Source organism: Apodemus sylvaticus, chromosome 8, assembly GCF_947179515.1.
Source record: "Apodemus sylvaticus chromosome 8, mApoSyl1.1, whole genome shotgun sequence".
NCBI lineage: Eukaryota > Metazoa > Chordata > Mammalia > Rodentia > Muridae > Apodemus > Apodemus sylvaticus.
The window spans coordinates 70,643,448-70,661,439 of record NC_067479.1 but is presented as its reverse complement, the minus strand read 5'-3'; the positions used below and the strand labels follow the sequence as shown (position 1 = coordinate 70,661,439).

The following is a 17,992-nucleotide window of genomic DNA, read 5'->3' as shown; positions in this document are numbered from 1 at the left end:
TAACTAGAAACAAGTATCGCTTCGCCTTCCAAAGAGTTATTGAGTCATTACTTGTGGTGATGCTGCCACTGAGAGAACCTTGCCCTAGAAATGCTACCTACATTCCCGTGTCAGCTTTGTACGTCTGTGGGCTTCTTCATGCCAGTTGGCATGTCTTGCCATTTCTTCAAAACTGGCATGTAGCTTCTGGTTTCTGACTGGTGTCTGCTTGAGTAGACGACTGGTCTGCAGCAACTGAATCTTATTTGGTGTTAGCTATAGGAATGAACTCATGCCCAAGATATAGCTTGCCCCCAAAACCTATTGATGAACAACTCCACTTAACGCATATCCTAATAACTTTTCTCTTCCACTACCTCTGCTTGTTGTGGGCAAGAGGAAAGATGGAAACCTTATTAACAGAATGGTGCAAAATCATTGATGCCTAATTAGCTCACTTGGCCAAAGTTAGGCAGAGTTGTGCTGGAGGCTGGGTCTGCAACATGGCACCCCATGCTCTATTTCATCTTTATCAGCTTTCTGTGTTCAATGATTTCATTCATTGCCACAACTTGCCTTTCTTTCTTTCTTGCTTTCTTTCTTGCTTGCTTTCTTTCTTGCTTTCTTTCTTGCTTGCTTTCTTTCTTTCTTGCTTTCTTGCTGTCTTTCTTTCTTTCTTTCTTTCTTTCTTTCTTTCTTTCTTTCTTTCTTTCTTTTACTTCTTCTTCTTCTTCTTCTTCTTCTTCTTCTTCTTCTTCTTCTTCTTCTTCTTCTTCTTCTCCTTCTCCTCCTCCTCCTCCTCCTCCTCCTCCTCCTCCTCCTCCTCCTCCTCCTCCTCCTCCTCCTCCTCTTCTTCTTCTTCTTCTTCTTCTTCTTCTTCTTCTTCTTCTTCTTCTTTGCTTTTGGAGACAGGGTTTCTCTGTATAATCCTGGCTGTCCTGGAATTCACTTTGTAAACCAGGCTGGCCTTGAATTCTGAAATCTGCCTGCCTCTGCCTCCCATTTGCTGGGATGAAAGACATGTGCCACCACTGCCCGCCTTAAACTTGGCTTTCTTAGAACTTAATCTTTCTTCTGACTTGGAACTCAGAGATCTTAAGGCCTCTGTCTCCTGAGTCCTGGGATGAAAGTTGTGTACCCGTTAGACCCAACTTATGCTTGTCTCCACCTAGGGCTTGTTCCATTCCAAGCTAGTCTTGTTCTTAAAGATCTGCTTGCATTTGTCTTCCTGGATTAAAGGGGTGTACCCTGCAGCTCAGGCCTATATTCTACAAGGGCCCTGCTCCTCAAGACAAGATCAAAACCCTGTTTCTTAGGGTTTCTATATCTGTAACACAATTGTGCCCTGCCCTCCGTTTCTGGATTGTTGTTCATTCCAGATTAAAACATAGAATTGTTCTTTATTCACATGAAAAGACATCAATAAGCTTCTCTGGGTGGGATTTTGCCCAGAGACCACCATTCCCTTAATCTCATTATCTCCTTGAATACAGCATTCAGCTGCATTTCACCTTCTGGTGACACCATATTGATTGAACCATAGTATTTGTATTTTGGTTTTTAAGTTTGCACTGCTTCGTCCTCATGGTCTGGATCACAGAAAACTAAAGAACAAAGTCTATGCTGGACTTCTGAAAGACTTCCTTTGTCAGTGCAATTAATCTCAGTCTCTTCACCTTACCCTCAGACAGACTCTTCGGACAATGACAAAGAGCAGCTACACTCTTCAACAAATATCAGAAAAACAGTCTCTAGGCCCATACTAACATTCCTCTCCTCTGAAACCTCTTGAGCCTTGCTCCCACAGTTCAAACAACCATCACCAACACCAACCACATCCCTACTAGAGTGACCCATCCTGATCCACATAAGGCATCCCATGGCTTTTCCAATCCAAAGCTGACAAACTCAAAGTCCTCATATCCACATTCCTTTAATTAAAAATCTGTTCAGGCCTATCCCAGCAATACCTCACTCCTGGTCCCAACTTCCACCTTACTTTGTGTTCCCATTGCTGCAAAGACACACCATGATCAACAACTCTTAGGAAAGACAATATTTAATTGGGAATGACATGGGGTTCTGAGGTTCAGCCCAATATCATCAAGGCAAGAACCATGGCAGCATCTAGGCAGACATGGTGGTGTAGCACCTGAGAAATCTATAACTTCATCTAAGCTAAGAGACAGGTAAGAGGAGGGTCTGAATACCCACTCCCACAAGGACATTCCTTCCAACAAGTCCAAACCTACTCTAAGAAGACTACATCTCTTGCCGGGTGGTGGTGGGGCACGCCTTTAATCCCAGCATTTGGAAGGCAGAGGCAGGCAGATTTCTGAGTTCGAGGCCAGCCTGGTCTACAGAGTGAGTTCCAGGACAGCCAGGGCTACACAGAGAAACCCTGTCTCAAAAAAACTGAAAAAAAAAAAAAAGACTACATGTCCCTAGGGTGCCATTCTCTGTGCCAAGCATATAAAACCCACCACACCTATAAGGAGGAAAATTAGTCCCAATAAAAGCTTTTTTTTTTTTTTATAAAGTGACCTTATTCATGACATCCCTCTATCTCTCTGTCTCTTTCTCACTCTGTCTCTCTGTCTCTCTGTCTCCCTGTCTCTCTCTCTCCCTCTTTTTTTCTTTCTCTCAATTTGTCTGTCTACAACCTAAAATACATATATAAGCACATTCTATAAGCACTGTAATTGAAAATAATCTGAATAATGTATGCAACATATCTAGGTTCTACTATCAAAAGCATGATTAAGGCTTAGTAACTACCCTTGGTACTCATAGGAAACTGTTCTGATACAGGGCTCATACGTAAATTCCTTAATATTGGACTCTGCTCAGCTGCTGGGTTTATGCATAGGCAAAGATCCCAAACCTGTTTGGGGACATTAAAACTTCCCTGTCACTCTATGCTATTTGCTTGGAAAATTGTTTTCCAACTTCTTACTCTGAGGTCGTGACTGTAGTTGTCACTGAGGTGCTTTTCTTTTGAACAGACCACAAATGGCTTATGTTCTGAGATCAAGAATCGACAATAGGTCCTCATAAAATTGCAAAGCTTCTGTAAGGCAAAGCTCACAGTCAATAGGACAGAACGACAACAATCAGTTTGGGAAAAGCTTTTTTATCAACACTACATCCCATAGAGGGCTAATATCCAATATATACAAAGAACTCCAGAAGTTGGACTCCAGAGAATCAAATAACCTTATTAAAAACTTGGATAAATTGCTAAACAAAGATTTTCAACTGAGGAGTATCAAATGGCTGAGAAGCACCTAAAGAAATGCTCACCATTCTTAATCATCAGGGGAAATGCCAATCAAAACAACCCTGAGATTGTGTAGTGGCTATTCCTGGTTGTCAACTTGACTCTATCTGGAATGAACTACAATCTAGAATTGGAAGACTCACCTATGATCCTAATCTGGATGCTCAGAGATATAAGTTTCTGACCTGGATCTTGGCAAGGAGATCTTGAAGCATAGTGTCTATGAATTTCAGAAGATTAAGGCAAGGAGATCTCCGAGTTCAAGATCTTCTGGGATTAAAGGCATGGAGGCACACGCCTTTAATCGGAGCCATCCCCTCTGCTGGAGATCCACACGCCTGTAATCTGCGCTACACCCTCTGCTGGAGATATATAAGGACATTGGAAGAAGGAAGATTTACTCACTCTTCCTTGCCTGCTTGCCTCGTGAGACTGAGCAACTGCTAGATCCTTGGACTTGCATCCACAGCTACTGCTGACCATTGTTGGGGAGTTGGACTATGGACTGTAAGTCATCGACAAATTCTCTAGCTATATAAAGAGTAACCATACGTTCTGTGACTCTAGAGAACCCAAACTAATACAGATTCCATCTCACACCAGTCAGAATGGCTAAAATCAAAAACCCAGGTGAGGTGTAGAGATGCTGGTGAGGATGTAGAGAAAGAGAAACACTCCTACATTTCTGGTGGGATTGTAAGCTGGTACAAGCTGTCTGGAAATCAGTATGGCGGCTCCTGAGAATAGTAGACGTAGTACTATGTGAGAACCCAGCCATATCACTCCAGGGGATATATGTTACCCAGAAGATGCTCCACCATGTAATAAGGACAGATATTCCACTATATTCATAGCATTCTTAGTTATACTTTCCCCAGAAGGAGGGGGGTGGGGGACCGGGATTTGAAATGTAAAAAAAGATCATATCCAATAACAAAAGAGACAATCTGAGAACAAAAAAGTTCTCAATTACAGGAAACTACTTAAAAACAAATTTCTGTTCCTCTCAGTTTCTCACCAATATGTTTGTTGATCGATGAGCCATACATTTGATCCCAGCACAGCACAGGGGGAGCACAGGCAGGCAGAGCATTGTACTGGGTGCTAGAGTTTGGTCTGAATGTTAGTGAGTGAAGAATGCCCAGGACTGTGTAGATAATCAGTCTCCTAGAAGGAACTGAAATTAATTGGCTTTGTGTTACTTTGTTTCTTTGATGGTTTTCAGTGGAGACTGTGGAGATCCCGGTTCTGTCCTCAGCATGTGAGGTGGGACTAAAGGCGGGATTAAAGGCAATTCCTGCCCCACCCTACCCATCCCGAGCCATTCCAACCCAAGACCAATATAACAGACCACGTTTGCACAGAACTCTCATAGTTGAAGAAGTCCAGAGAAGTAAGCAGAGCTCTCTGTATGATCCAGAGTCTTGTGAACACCAGGACACAGCTGACGCTGCTTTCCTCATTGTTTGCAGCAAAGGAAGCCCAAGAGAGAAAATGCCAGTGAGTTGGGTGAAATTCATTCATGGTGTCTGTGGGATATTTGTGCCTTAACATATGACCAAACATGGTTAACTTCCTTAAATTTGAACCCATGTCTATAATTTGTAGAGGAAGTAGAACTAGATTTATTTTGTCCTTGGGTTTCTTTGTTTGAGTTCATTGAGTCGGTGTCTTAATTATCCAAGGAGTAGCCCACAACCATCTGGGTGGCCAAGGATCATGAAGAACTTCTGGGAATTGCCATAGGTCTTAGGAGTAGATGACCTTGTGCGCACCTCAAGACACCCATGTTTTGTGATATCGGATGGGAGAGTATAGTTTCACACTTTTGTGTGATACTTTTTTATGTTTGGAGCACAGCAGGAGTTTATTAGGAGATTCTGAAAGGGATTTTTTCCACCCGCAGAAAATGGGAAGACACTGAACTGCAGAGACTGACTGTGGTCTTCTCATTCGAGATGTGCTTCTGTTTCTTACCTTCCATTGATCAAGGGCACCTGTCCTGTTCACTCTAGACATTCCTTGGTTCAACTTTACAGGAGTGCTGTCCCATTTCACGAGAATGGACCAGCTCCAGTGGATGAGGAAGTCAGAGTCCATGGCTTAGCTCGTGCAAAGGCAGTGCCGTTCCTGAGATCATTCACAGCTAGGAGACAGGGATTCCTGTAACATGGACCTGTTTTAATATTTAATGTATTCATTTCTGCACAGAGAGAGGACAACCGAGTGCAGAGTGTGAGAAACACTCAAGAAGCCAATAGGAGGCCGAGGCCGAGGCAGGAAGGCCGAAGATCCTCAGGTATTCAGAGTCAAATCCCTGCTAAACCATAAACCCTGCTCTTATATTTCTTTGGTCTGTGACTGTGAGCAGATGCAAGAGCCCTGATGTGGATATCCGTGTCAGGGTAGCCTGGCACTCAGTGGTTCCTGATGTCTGCCTGTCTCCCAGGAGAGCCAACGGCTCTGAGTGTCTCCCTGTTGTAGATGTGGGTTTGAGTCTATGCAGGCACCACATCCCCTGGTAGCACTAATGCTGTGGATCCTGTTGTATTCTGAGACAATGCTCCTAAATCTGCAGACACCTTGTCTTTCCCAGTGAATGTACTTCTGACTGTGATGAGCAGGGTAGGTGTTGTAACAGGGCTGGTAAGACAGTGTTCATAACCACTTGATAACTGACTGCAGCCCTCTTTGGCCAAGCAATGTGCAGCAAGAGTCCCCGAGAAAAGTTGATGTGGTTGTGTGTGTGACCTTTGATATCTTCATGCCATCCCTCTGCCCCTTGCAGGTCCTTCTGATAGCCCATGGATTGAGCCTGAAATCTGGATCTTCCTGCAAGAGTGAGAAGTGGTGGAATATAAAATGGGGAAGCCAGGCGAGAAAATGTTCCAGAAGGCCAAGTCCCTTAGCAGGCGCCTCTCTAAGCGGTGTCTGAGGAAGAGCTGGAAGAGCTGCCATTTGGGCAGAACACTTTCTGTCTACCCTCTACCCTCCATGTTCATCAGACTCCTGACCCTCTGGCTCCTACTCCACAAGGGGGATCTCTACTTCCTAGACACCAGCTAGCAGCTCTTTCATTCTCTGGCCCTCTGTCTAGAGAACTTGTGGTCTGTGTTTCACAGACTCCAATTCTTCAGAATACTGGGAAAACAGGTTCAAAATTGAGTTGTATATTAGTGCTGGATACAATATCAATGATCAGAATTTGGAAACATCTAAATATCAAAGTTTCAGATATGAAATGAATGTCTGTCGAGGGACATTGCCACCATTCTAAATTTCATTGTGTATGTGTTTGTGTTTATATACATATACACACACATATATATGCATACATACACACACATATACACATATATACACACACACCCACACACACACTAGGACACTTACATCACTTTATGTACAATTAAGATCCAGCTATTCTTTATTTTGGAAATCAATCATAACCTCAGGTGATTTGCCTGTAAGTCAGGTTGCCATTGTGACTGCCTTCAACTTGACTACATTTAGAGTTCACTAACCATTTCAATGTCTAGGCACATTTCTGAGATGTTTAGCTTAATCTCTTGAACCAGGATGTGCTACCACTGATCTAGATCTGTGAGTTAGAAAAGTAACCCGTTCCCAGACTTTTTCTTGGGGTGTTTTTTTTTTTTTTTTTTTTTTTTTTTTTTTTTTTTTTGGTGTTTGGTTTTTTTTGAGACAGGATTTCTCTGTGTTGACCTGGCTGTCTTGTAACTCACACTGTAAACCAGGCTGGCCTTGAACTCAGAAATCTGCATGACTCTGCCTCCCAAGTGCTGGGATTAGAGGCATGCTCCACCACCACCCGGCTCTTTTCCCAGTCTTTAGAGTTGGCAAAACCAGGACCTCATCTTGAATACTTTTTCTGCTATAATCTTATATAAAGGACACAAAGGAACGAAGTTCTTTATTGCCTTCTTGGTATCACCATTCCTGGTAAGTTCATCCACTGACTGGAGGTAGAGGTGTCCATTTTCTGATTGTGATCCTTTTGGAGTTGATGAAGCTTACACAGGGGTCTCCTGAATCTAGTCCCTGAGCCCAGAGTATTCAAACCCCCACATTCCACTTCCTTGCCCCTTCTTCGAACACATGATTCCAAAGGGGGCCTTAGGCATCAATAACATAATGCCAAAACATTCAGTTCAACTTCAAAAGTCTACACGGTCTATAGCACTCTCAAATATGTGAAATGTACAAAGTTCCACATCTGATGTGATTGTCACCTAATGACTGTAGTGCCCTAAAAATCAAAGTCAAAGAGCAGATTACCTACCTCAATCATCACAGGATATTTATTCCTTTTCTAAAATGTCATAGTGGGGAAATAACTGGACCAAAGCAAGATCAAAATTCAGCTGTGCAAATTCCAAACTCTGTGTGTCCATGTCAGTTGAAAATGAGCTCTTCATATCTCCAACTCCTTACATCTTTCTTGTGTGCCACATGAGTAGTTTTTGAATGGTTCCACTGTTTGTTAATACCTTTCCTGGGCAGGTTACCTATGCCTCCGGCTTCTCTAATATCTTGGAGTCTCCAAGGCAACCTAAATTTGCAGCTTCTGGTTCCAATGTCTGGGATCCACACACGATCATCTGGACTCCTCCAAAGGGCTTGGGTCACTTCTCCCTCACTGCCCTGTGTAGTGCTCTAGGATTTGGTTGATGACACTCCATTGTTGCTGTTCTTGGTGGGAATCCTATGGTGTTGGCATCTCCAATAGATTGGGGTCTTCTACTGCATCTAGGCTTCACCAATAGCCTCTCATAGACTCCCTCATTGGTGCCTCTCTTCTAATTCTTTGCATGACCACTTCAGTCCCAAGTTATCAACTCCCACTATAGCTTTATCTTCACAAATGACCTTAAGGCTCTTGGCCCTGATGTCCATAGTATCCCCACAGTCGCATCTTGTGAGTGCAACCTGAACACCTCGGAATTCCTAGAGTCTGCTCTACCAACCAAAGAGCATCCATGGGATGTTCTGAGGCCTCAGGCACATATGTATCAGAGGACTGCCTTGTTTATTCTCCATGGGAAAGGATGATCCTAATCCTATACATATTTTAAGTACTAGAGTAGGAGTAATACCCAGTGGGGTCTACCTTCTGAGAGAATAAGGAAAAGGCAGTGGATGGAGGAAACCTCTGAGGAAGGATTTTGAGAAGGGAATCCTTTGGGATGGAAATAAATTCATGAATTTTAAATGAAGAAAGAAGAAGAAAAACAGAAATAAATACAAACAAACCACCAACACCAACAAAAACAAAAAGCCTTCTTGCCTGGCCTCTTCCAGTGCCAAGACTCAGCTGCTTTCCATGACCTCTTTAGATCTTAAAGACCCACACCACCTGGATGATTTTCATCCATTACCATGTCCAGCTACAGCACGAGGTACAACCTTGGCAATCTCTTGAACACAGCTTCTGTGTGTTCTCATAAAATACTCCCCATAAGATTTCACCTCAGGGATGCTGGTCTGTTCTTAATCACCCCTAATTTCTATTCTCCAGCTAGCTATCATCAATTGACCCAGTAACCCCTCCTGCTCCTGATTCTAATGCTAGAGCCACATGGAAGTGGAAACTCCTAGATTCTTTGGCAAGTAAGTTATGCTAAATGATGTTTCATTGGGTCACAGAGGTGAAAGGATGTCGTTCTGAGGTGAACACAGGTGAGCGGATCTTTTGCTGGAGCAGACACAGGTGAAAGGCTGATTTGATATAGCAGATAAGTGAAAGGACCTGTGAGGTCAGAGTGTAATGAGATCCCACTAACAGTGGGGAATGAGCGCTGAAGAGTGGTTTGATGTGTTCTGTGTTACTGTTCTTCACTAACTAGAAACAAGTATCGCTTCGCCTTCCATAGAGTTATTGAGTCATTACTCGTGGTGATGCTGCCACTGAGAGAACCTTGCCCTAGAAATGCTACCTACATTCCCGTGTCAGCTTTGTACGTCTGTGGGCTTCTTCATGCCAGTTGGCATGTCTTGCCATTTCTTCAAAACTGGCATGTAGCTTCTGGTTTCTGACTGGTGTCTGCTTGAGTAGAGGACTGGTCTGCAGCAACTGAATCTTATTTGGTGTTAGCTATAGGAATGAACTCATGTCCAAGATATAGCTTGCCCCCAAAACCTATTGATGAACAACTCCACTTTACCCATATCCTAATAACTTTTCTCTTCCACTACCTCTGCTTGTTGTGGGCAAGAGGAAAGATGGACACCTTATTAACAGAATGGTGCAAAATCATTGATGCCTAATTAGCTCACTTGGCCAAAGTTAGGCAGAGTTGTGCTGGAGGCTGGGTCTGCAACATGGCACCCCATGCTCTATTTCATCTTTATCAGCTTTCTGTGTTCAATGATTTCATTCATTGCCACAACTTGCCTTTCTTTCTTTCTTGCTTTCTTTCTTGCTTGCTTTCTTTCTTTCTTGCTTTCTTGCTTTCTTGCTTTCTTGCTTTCTTGCTGTCTTTCTTTCTTGCTTTCTTTCTTTCTTTCTTTTACTTCTTCTTCTTCGTCTTCTTCTTCTTCTTCGTCTTCTTCTTCTTCTTCTTCTTCTTCTCCTCCTCCTCCTCCTCCTCCTCCTCCTCCTCCTCCTCCTCTTCCTCCTCCTCCTCCTCCTCCTCCTCCTCTTCTTCTTCTTCTTCTTCTTCTTCTTTGCTTTTGGAGACAGGGTTTCTGTGTATAATCCTGGCTGTCCTGGAATTCACTTTGTAAACCAGGCTGGCCTTGAATTCTGAAATCTGCCTACCTCTGCCTCCCATTTGCTGGGATGAAAGACATGTGCCACCACTGCCCGCCTTAAACTTGGCTTTCTTAGAACTTAATCTTTCTTCTGACTTGGAACTCAGAGATCTTAAGGCCTCTGTCTCCTGAGTCCTGGGATGAAAGTTGTGTACCCCTTAGACCCAACTTATGCTTGTCTCCACCTAGGGCTTGTTCCATTCCAAGCTAGTCTTGTTCTTAAAGATCTGCTTGCATTTGTCTTCTGGGATTAAAGGGGTGTACCCTGCGGCTCAGGCCTATATTCTACAAGGGCCCTGCTCCTCAAGACAAGATCAAAACCCTGTTTCTTAGAGTTTCTATATCTGTAACACAATTGTGCCCTGCCCTCCGTTTCTGGATTGTTGTTCATTCCAGATTAAAACATAGAATTGTTCTTTATTCACATGAAAAGACATCAATAAGCTTCTCTGGGTGGGATTTTGCCCAGAGACCACCATTCCCTTAATCTCATTATCTCCTTGAATACAGCATTCAGCTGCATTTCACCTTCTGGTGACACCAAATTGATTGAACCATAGTATTTGTATTTTGGTTTTTAACTTTGCACTGCTTTGTCCTCATGGTCTGGATCACAGAAAACTAAAGAACAAAGTCTATGCTGGACTTCTGAAAGACTTCCTTTGTCAGTGCAATTAATCTCAGTCTCTTCACCTTACCCTCAGATAGACTCTTCGGACAATGACAAAGAGCAGCTACACTCTTCAACAAATATCAGAAAAACAGTCTCTAGGCCCATACTAACATTCCTCTCCTCTGAAACCTCTTGAGCCTTGCTCCCACAGTTCAAACAACCATCACCAACACCAACCACATCCCTACTAGAGTGACCCATCCTGATCCACATAAGGCATCCCATGGCTTTTCCAATCCAAAGCTGACAAACTCAAAGTCCTCATATCCACATTCCTTTAATTAAAAATCTGTTCAGGCCTATCCCAGCAATACCTCACTCCTGGTCCCAGCTTCCACCTTACTTTGTGTTCCCATTGCTGCAAAGACACACCATGATCAACAACTCTTAGGAAAGACAATATTTACTTGGGAATGACATGGGGTTCTGAGGTTCAGCCCAATATCATCAAGGCAAGAACCATGGCAGCATCTAGGCAGACATGGTGGTGTAGCACCTGAGAAATCTATAACTTCATCTAAGCTAAGAGACAGGTAAGAGGAGGTTCTGAATACCCACTCCCACAAGGACATTCCTTCCAACAAGTCCAAACCTACTCTAAGAAGAGTACATCTCTCGCTGGGTGGTGGTGGGGCACGCCTTTAATCCCAGAATTTGGAAGGCAGAGGCAGGCAGATTTCTGAGTTCGAGGCCAGCCTGGTCTACAGAGTGAGTTCCAGGACAGCCAGGGCTACACAGAGAAGCCCTGTCTCAAAAAAACTGAAAAAAAAAAAAAGACTACATGTTCCTAGGTTGCCATTCTCTGTGCCAAGCATATAAAACCAACCACACCTATAAGGAGGAAAATTAGTCCCAATAAAAGCTTTTTTTTTTTTTATAAAGTGACCTTATTCATGACATCCCTCTATCTCTCTGTCTCTTTCTCACTCTGTCTCTCTGTCTCTCTGTCTCCCTGTCTCTCTGTCTCCCTCTTTCTTTCTTTCTCTCAATTTGTCTGTCTACAACCTAAAGTACATATATAAGCACATTCTATAAGCACAGAAATTGAAAATAATCTGAATAATGTATGCAACATATCTAGGTTCTACTATCAAAAGCATGATTAAGGCTTAGTAACTACCCTTGGTACTCATAGGAAACTGTTCTGATACAGGGCTCATATGTTAATTCCTTAATATTGGACTCTGCTCAGCTGCTGGGTTTATGCATAGGCAAAGATCCCAAACCTGTTTGGGGACATTAAAACTTCCCTGTCACTCTATGCTATTTGCTTGGAAAATTGTTTTCCAACTTCTTACTCTGAGGTCGTGACTGTAGTTGTCACTGAGGTGCTTTTCTTTAGAACAGACCGCAAATGGCTTATGTTCTGAGATCAAGAATCGACAATGGGTCCTCAAAATTGCAAAGCTTCTGTAAGGCAAAGCTCACAGTCAATAGGACAGAACGACAACAATCAGTTTGGGAAAAGCTTTTTTATCAACACTACATCCCATAGAGGGCTAATATCCAATATATACAAAGAACTCCAGAAGCTGGACTCCAGAGAATCAAATAACCTTATTAAAAACTTGGATAAATTGCTAAACAAAGATTTTCAACTGAGGAGTATCAAATGGCTGAGAAGCACCTAAAGAAATGCTCACCATTCTTAATCATCAGGGGAAATGCCAATCAAAACAACCCTGAGATTGTGTAGTGGCTATTCCTGGTTGTCAACTTGACTCTATCTGGAATGAACTACAATCTAGAATTGGAAGACTCACCTATGATCCTAATCTGGAGGCTCAGAGATGTAAGTTTCTGACCTGGATCTTGGCAAGGAGATCTTGAAGCATACTGGCTGTGAATTTCAGAAGATTAAGGCAAGGAGATCTCTGAGTTCAAGATCTTCTGGGATTAAAGGCATGGAGGCACACGCCTTTAATCGGGGCCACCCCCTCTGCTGGAGATCCACACGCCTGTAATCTGCTCTACACCCTCTGCTGGAGATATATAAGAACATTGGAAGAAGGAAGATTTACTCACTCTTCCTTGCCTGCTTGCCTCGTGAGACTGAGCAACTGCTAGATCCTTGGACTTGCATCCACATCTGCTGCTGACCATTGGGAGTTGGACTATGGACTGTAAGTCATCGACAAATTCTCTAACTATATAAAGACTATCCATACGTTCTGTGACTCTAGAGAACCCAAACTAATACAGATTCCATCTCACACCAGTCAGAATGGCTAAAATCAAAAACCCAGGTGAGGTGTAGAGATGCTGGTGAGGATGTAGATAAAGAGGAACACTCCTACATTTCTGGTGGGATTGTAAGCTGGTACAAGCTGTCTGGGAATCAGTATGGCGGCTCCTGAGAATAGTAGACTATGTGAGGACCTAGCCATATCACTCCAGGGCATATATATACCCAGAAGATGCTCCACCATGTAATAAGGACAGATACTCCACTATATTCATAGCATTCTTAGTTATACTTTCCCCAGAAGGTGGGGGAAACCAGGGTTTGAAATGTAAATAAAGACCATATCCAATCAAAAAAGAGACTGGGTTCTCAATTACAGGAAACTACTTAAAAACAAATTTCTGTTCCTCTCAGTTTCTCACCAATATGTTTGTTGATCGATGAGCCACATATTTGATCCCAGCACAGCACAGGGGGAGCACAGGCAGGCAGAGCATTGTACTGGGCACTAGAGTTTGCTCTGAATTTTAGTGAGTGAAGAATGCCCAGGACTGTGTAGATAATCAGTCTCCTAGAAGGAACTGAAATTAATTGGCTTCTTGTTACTTTGTTTCTTTGATGGTTTTCAGTGGAGACTGTGGAGATCCCGGTTCTGTCCTCAGCATGTGAGGTGGGACTAAAGGCGGGATTAAAGGCAATTCCTGCCCCACCCTACCCATCCCGAGCCATTCCAACCCAAGACCAATATAACAGACCACGTTTGCACAGAACTCTCATAGTTGAAGAAGTCCAGAGAAGTAAGCAGAGCTCTCTGTATAATCCAGAGTCTTGTGAACACCAGGACACAGCTGACGCTGCTTTCCTCATTGTTTGCAGCAAAGGAAGCCCAAGAGAGAAAATGCCAGTGAGTTGGGTGAAATTCATTCATGGTGTCTGTGGGATATTTGTGCCTTAACATATGACCAAACATGGTTAACTTCCTTAAATTTGAACCCATGTCTATAATTTGTAGAGGAAGTAGAACTAGATTTATTTTGTCCTTGGGTTTCTTTGTTTGAGTTCATTGAGTCGGTGTCTTAATTATCCAAGGAGTAGCCCACAACCATCTGGGTGGCCAAGGATCATGAAGAACTTCTGGGAATTGCCATAGGTCTTAGGAGTAGATGACCTTGTGCACACCTCAAGACACCCATGTTTTGTGATATCGGATGGGAGAGTATAGTTTCACACTTTTGTGTGATACTTTTTTATGTTTGGAGCACAGCAGGAGTTTATTAGGAGATTCTGAAAGGGATTTTTTCCACCCGCAGAAAATGGGAAGACATTGAACTGCAGAGACTGACTGTGGTCTTCTCAGTCGAGATGTGCTTCTGTTTCTTACCTTCCATTGATCAAGGGCACCTGTCCTGTTCACTCTAGACATTCCTTGGTTCAACTTTACAGGAGTGCTGTCCCATTTCATGAGAATGGACCAGCTCCAGTGGATGAGGAAGTCAGAGTCCATGGCTTAGCTCTTGCAAAGGCAGTGCCAATCCTGAGATCATTCACAGCTAGGAGACAGGGATTCCTGTAGCATGGACCTGTTTTAATATTTAATGTATTCATTTCTGCACAGAGAGAGGACAACCGAGTGAAGAGTGTGAGAAACACTCAAGAAGCCAATAGGAGGCCGAGGCCGAGGCAGGAAGGCCGAAGATCCTCAGGTATTCAGAGTCAAATCCCTGCTAAACCATAAACCCTGCTCTTATATTTCTTTAGTCTGTGACTGTGAGCAGATGCAAGAGCCCTGATGTGGACATCCGTGTCAAGGGTAGCCTGGCACTCAGTGGTCCCTGATGTCTGCCTGTATCCCAGGAAAGCCAACGGATCTGAGTGTCTCCCTGTTGTAGATGTGGGTTTGAGTCTATGCAGGCACCACATCCCCTGGTAGCACTAATGCTGTGGATCCTGTTTCTTCTGAGACAATGCTCCTAAATCTGCAGACACCTTGTCTTTCCCAGTGAATGTACTTCTGACTGTGAAGAGCAGGGTAGGTGTTGTAACAGGGCTGGTAAGACAGTGTCCATAACCACTTGATAACTGACTGCAGCCCTTTTTGGCCAAGCAATGTGCAGCAAGAGTCCCCGAGAAAAGTTGATGTGGTTGTGTGTGTGACCTTTGATATCTTCATGCCATCCCTCTGCCCCTTGCAGGTCCTTCTGATAGCCCATGGATTGAGCCTGAAATCTGGATCTTCCTGCAAGAGTGGGAAGTGGTGGAATATAAAATGGGGAAGCCAGGCGAGAAAATGTTCCAGAAGGCCAAGTCCCTTAGCAGGCGCCTCTCTAAGCGGCGTCTGAGGAAGAGCTGGAAGAGCTGTCTTGATCTGATGCTGCAGATGAAGGACCTGCATGAAACTCTCTGTCACGAGAGGGCAAGGCCTGACCCCTTGTTTTCTCCTTATGCATGGGACCTCTACAAGATCTTGGGCCACAGTTCCCAGAGAGGCCATTTCCCAGGTGAGCCTCTTGTGTAGAAAAGGCTTTCATGTCCCAGAGCGTAGCATCAGCTGGGGATAGAGCAGAGCACAGAATTGAGGAAGTCCTTTTCCCATAGGCCTTTACTTCACATAGCAGTCTGCTCTGTGTGTCTAAGTTCCTCAGTCACCCCTAGACAATGGAATGTGGACTTGCTCTGCGTTCACTCTGACTTAGAGGCCAGGCAATTACTTTGAGTGCCTCAGGGAAGGTGAGGGTGCCATGCTTATGCTCTCTCCCCTTCTCCTCCTTTCAGGTCCTTGGTGTGATGGGCGTGGTTTCCTGCCTGCAGACCAAACTCCTTACCTCTGCATTGGTGGGGCTGACTCTCCAGGTATGGGCCTTGGGATTGCCAAATCCATCCACCTATTGGAAAGCTTAATCGGATCTCATCACTCATGATGGCCGAGGGTCATATACTGATTTCCAGTTGGCATGATTGAAATTCCGATATTCCTTTACATTACTACCTCTTGTAAGTTTTACTGCACGTGTTTGTGTCAGGAATATTCTATCATGTTAGGCACAATTATGACGCAATAAATTATATAATGCATTTGCCATTCTTCCTTGGATGGTAGTATCACATTCCTGCCATTGAATACAGGTTATTGTTTCCTTTGGAAATTAGGCATGACCTAAGGAGACATTATTGTCAGCAGTTGACTGGAGGTTGCCTGCTCAGGGGAGTTCTTTGTTGTCCAGTTGATTCCATCTTAGTTGCAAACAAACAAATTAAAAAAAAAATTCTGTTTGTCTCTGGTTTTAAGACACAAGAAGGGAAGATAGTTAGCAACTGTGTGAGTTTGGCATCCCAAGCCTTTAATTCCACCCCTCGGGAGATGGGAGCCAGAGGCAAGCAGAGCAGTATGATGTCTTGGAAAGTTCGTTTTGTTTTTTTTTTTTAATTTATTTGTTATATTTAGTACACTGTGGCTATCCTCAGACAGACCAGGGTGGGCCTCAGGTCTCATTGCAGATGGTTGTGAGCCATCATGTGGGTGCTGGGATTTGATTTTATGACCTTTGGAAGAGCAGTAGGTGCTCTTAAGCACTGGAACCATATCTCCAGTCTCGAGACTGTAGTCTTAATGTTAGTGAGTTGTAGGATGACCAGCAGTATGGACGAGAACCCAATGCTCTAAAAGTTTGTTTTTTGTTTTGTTTTGTTTTTTGTTTTTTTGGGGGGGGATTTGGTTTTTTTCGAGACAGGGTTTCTCTGTATAGCCCTGGCTGTCCTGGAGCTCTCTCTGTAGACCAGGCTGGCCTCCAACTCAGAAATCCACCTGCCTCTGCCTCCCAGAGTGCTGGGATTACAGGCGTGCTCCACCACCGCCCGGCTTCCAATGCTCTAAAAGTAACTTAATGACTGACCTTGGCTTCACTTCACATCTCTCATCATTTTCAATCCAGACAGTGTGGTCTTCCCATGTTGTTTAATAGTTCCTGTAATCTGCCCATTACTAAAACCTAAAATCTGAAAGGTTATTTCCTTGTTCTATAGCTGAAGACAGAGTTGAATTCCCAGTGAGTGTAGCTCTTGGTATTAAGAGCCACGTAAACTCTGGATCCTTGGCTCTCAAGCATTGTTCCTAACCTCTTGCAAACAGAAAGAGGCCATTTCTGGAAGCTCACTGTGTGGGAAGAGTCCCTGAAATAGCTGATATATACATATGCCTGACATCTGATACACTCATCCCGTCCCTCTGTCCCTGCAGGTCTTTCCCCTAGCCCGTGGACAGACCTTGAAATCAGGATCTTCCTGCAGCAGTGGGAAGCAGTTGAACTCGGCCACCCAGGCCAGAAGATGGAGAAGAAGACCAGCGCAGTTTTCCAGCGTCTCCATCAGTTGGGCCTGAGCAAGACCTTCGAAAGCTGTCTGGACCTGATGCTCAGCCTGCAGGATCTGCACAGGACTCTCTGTAATGAGAGACCAGGGACCATCCCCTTGTTTTCTCCTTATGCAGAAGCTCTCTACAGGATCTTGGGCCACAAATGTCAGGGAGGCCCTGTCCCAGGTGAGTCTCTTCTGCATTGACTCTTTGGTTACTGTAAATAGTGGCACAGCTGGCCTGTCCTTCATGAGCACAGAGCTGAGCAGACCATGTAGCAAGTCCCCTTTCCCACAGGAGTGTCCTCTGTGTGTCTAACTTCCTGTGTCAGCCCAAGGCAATGGAAGGTGGACTTGTTCATTGTTGACTGTGATCCAGAGGCCAGGCCATTGCTTATAGTGACTCAGGGCGAGTGAAGACACCATGTTTATGCTCTCTGTGTTTCTTCTACTCTCAGGTGCTCTGTATGGATGGTCTGGGAACTCCCTGTCTTCCATGGAACCTCAACATCCAATGGTGATGCCATCTCCAGTATACCAGTCTTGGGATGATGACATGTCTGCACCTTCTGCACAGCTCCATGGGAACCCATCCCCGATGATGTCCAGTCAGCATTCAATGTTTCCCAGCAAGGAAGCCTGGAATGCTACCTATCCATTGACAGTTCCACATGGACTTCCCGCCTCTCTCCCTGGAGACACCAACCTTCAGATGCCATGGTCAACTTGGGATGACACCTCAAGTTCTCAGTGA

General features: G+C 44.1%; 1 protein-coding gene across 1 annotated transcript; it reads left to right on the top strand.

Moving 5' to 3' along the window:
* The first annotated feature begins 3,867 nt into the window (after positions 1-3,867).
* LOC127690710 (uncharacterized) lies at positions 3,868-17,992 on the top strand. Its single transcript, XM_052190274.1, has 7 exons — positions 3,868-3,889; positions 4,485-4,759; positions 5,471-5,558; positions 15,084-15,389; positions 15,664-15,741; positions 17,126-17,425; positions 17,697-17,992. The coding sequence occupies exons 1-7, from the start codon at positions 3,868-3,870 to the stop codon at positions 17,990-17,992; spliced, it is 1,365 nt and encodes a 454-aa protein (XP_052046234.1).

Bases quoted from the DNA above. Each gene is read 5' to 3' on its own strand.
- LOC127690710 (XM_052190274.1), top strand. From the start codon at position 3,868: ATGGCTAAAATCAAAAACCCAG. The intron at 5,559-15,083 runs GTATTCAGAGTC...TGCCCCTTGCAG, and splicing joins GGAAGGCCGAAGATCCTCAG to GTCCTTCTGATAGCCCATGG. The intron at 17,426-17,696 runs GTGAGTCTCTTC...TTCTACTCTCAG, and splicing joins TCAGGGAGGCCCTGTCCCAG to GTGCTCTGTATGGATGGTCT.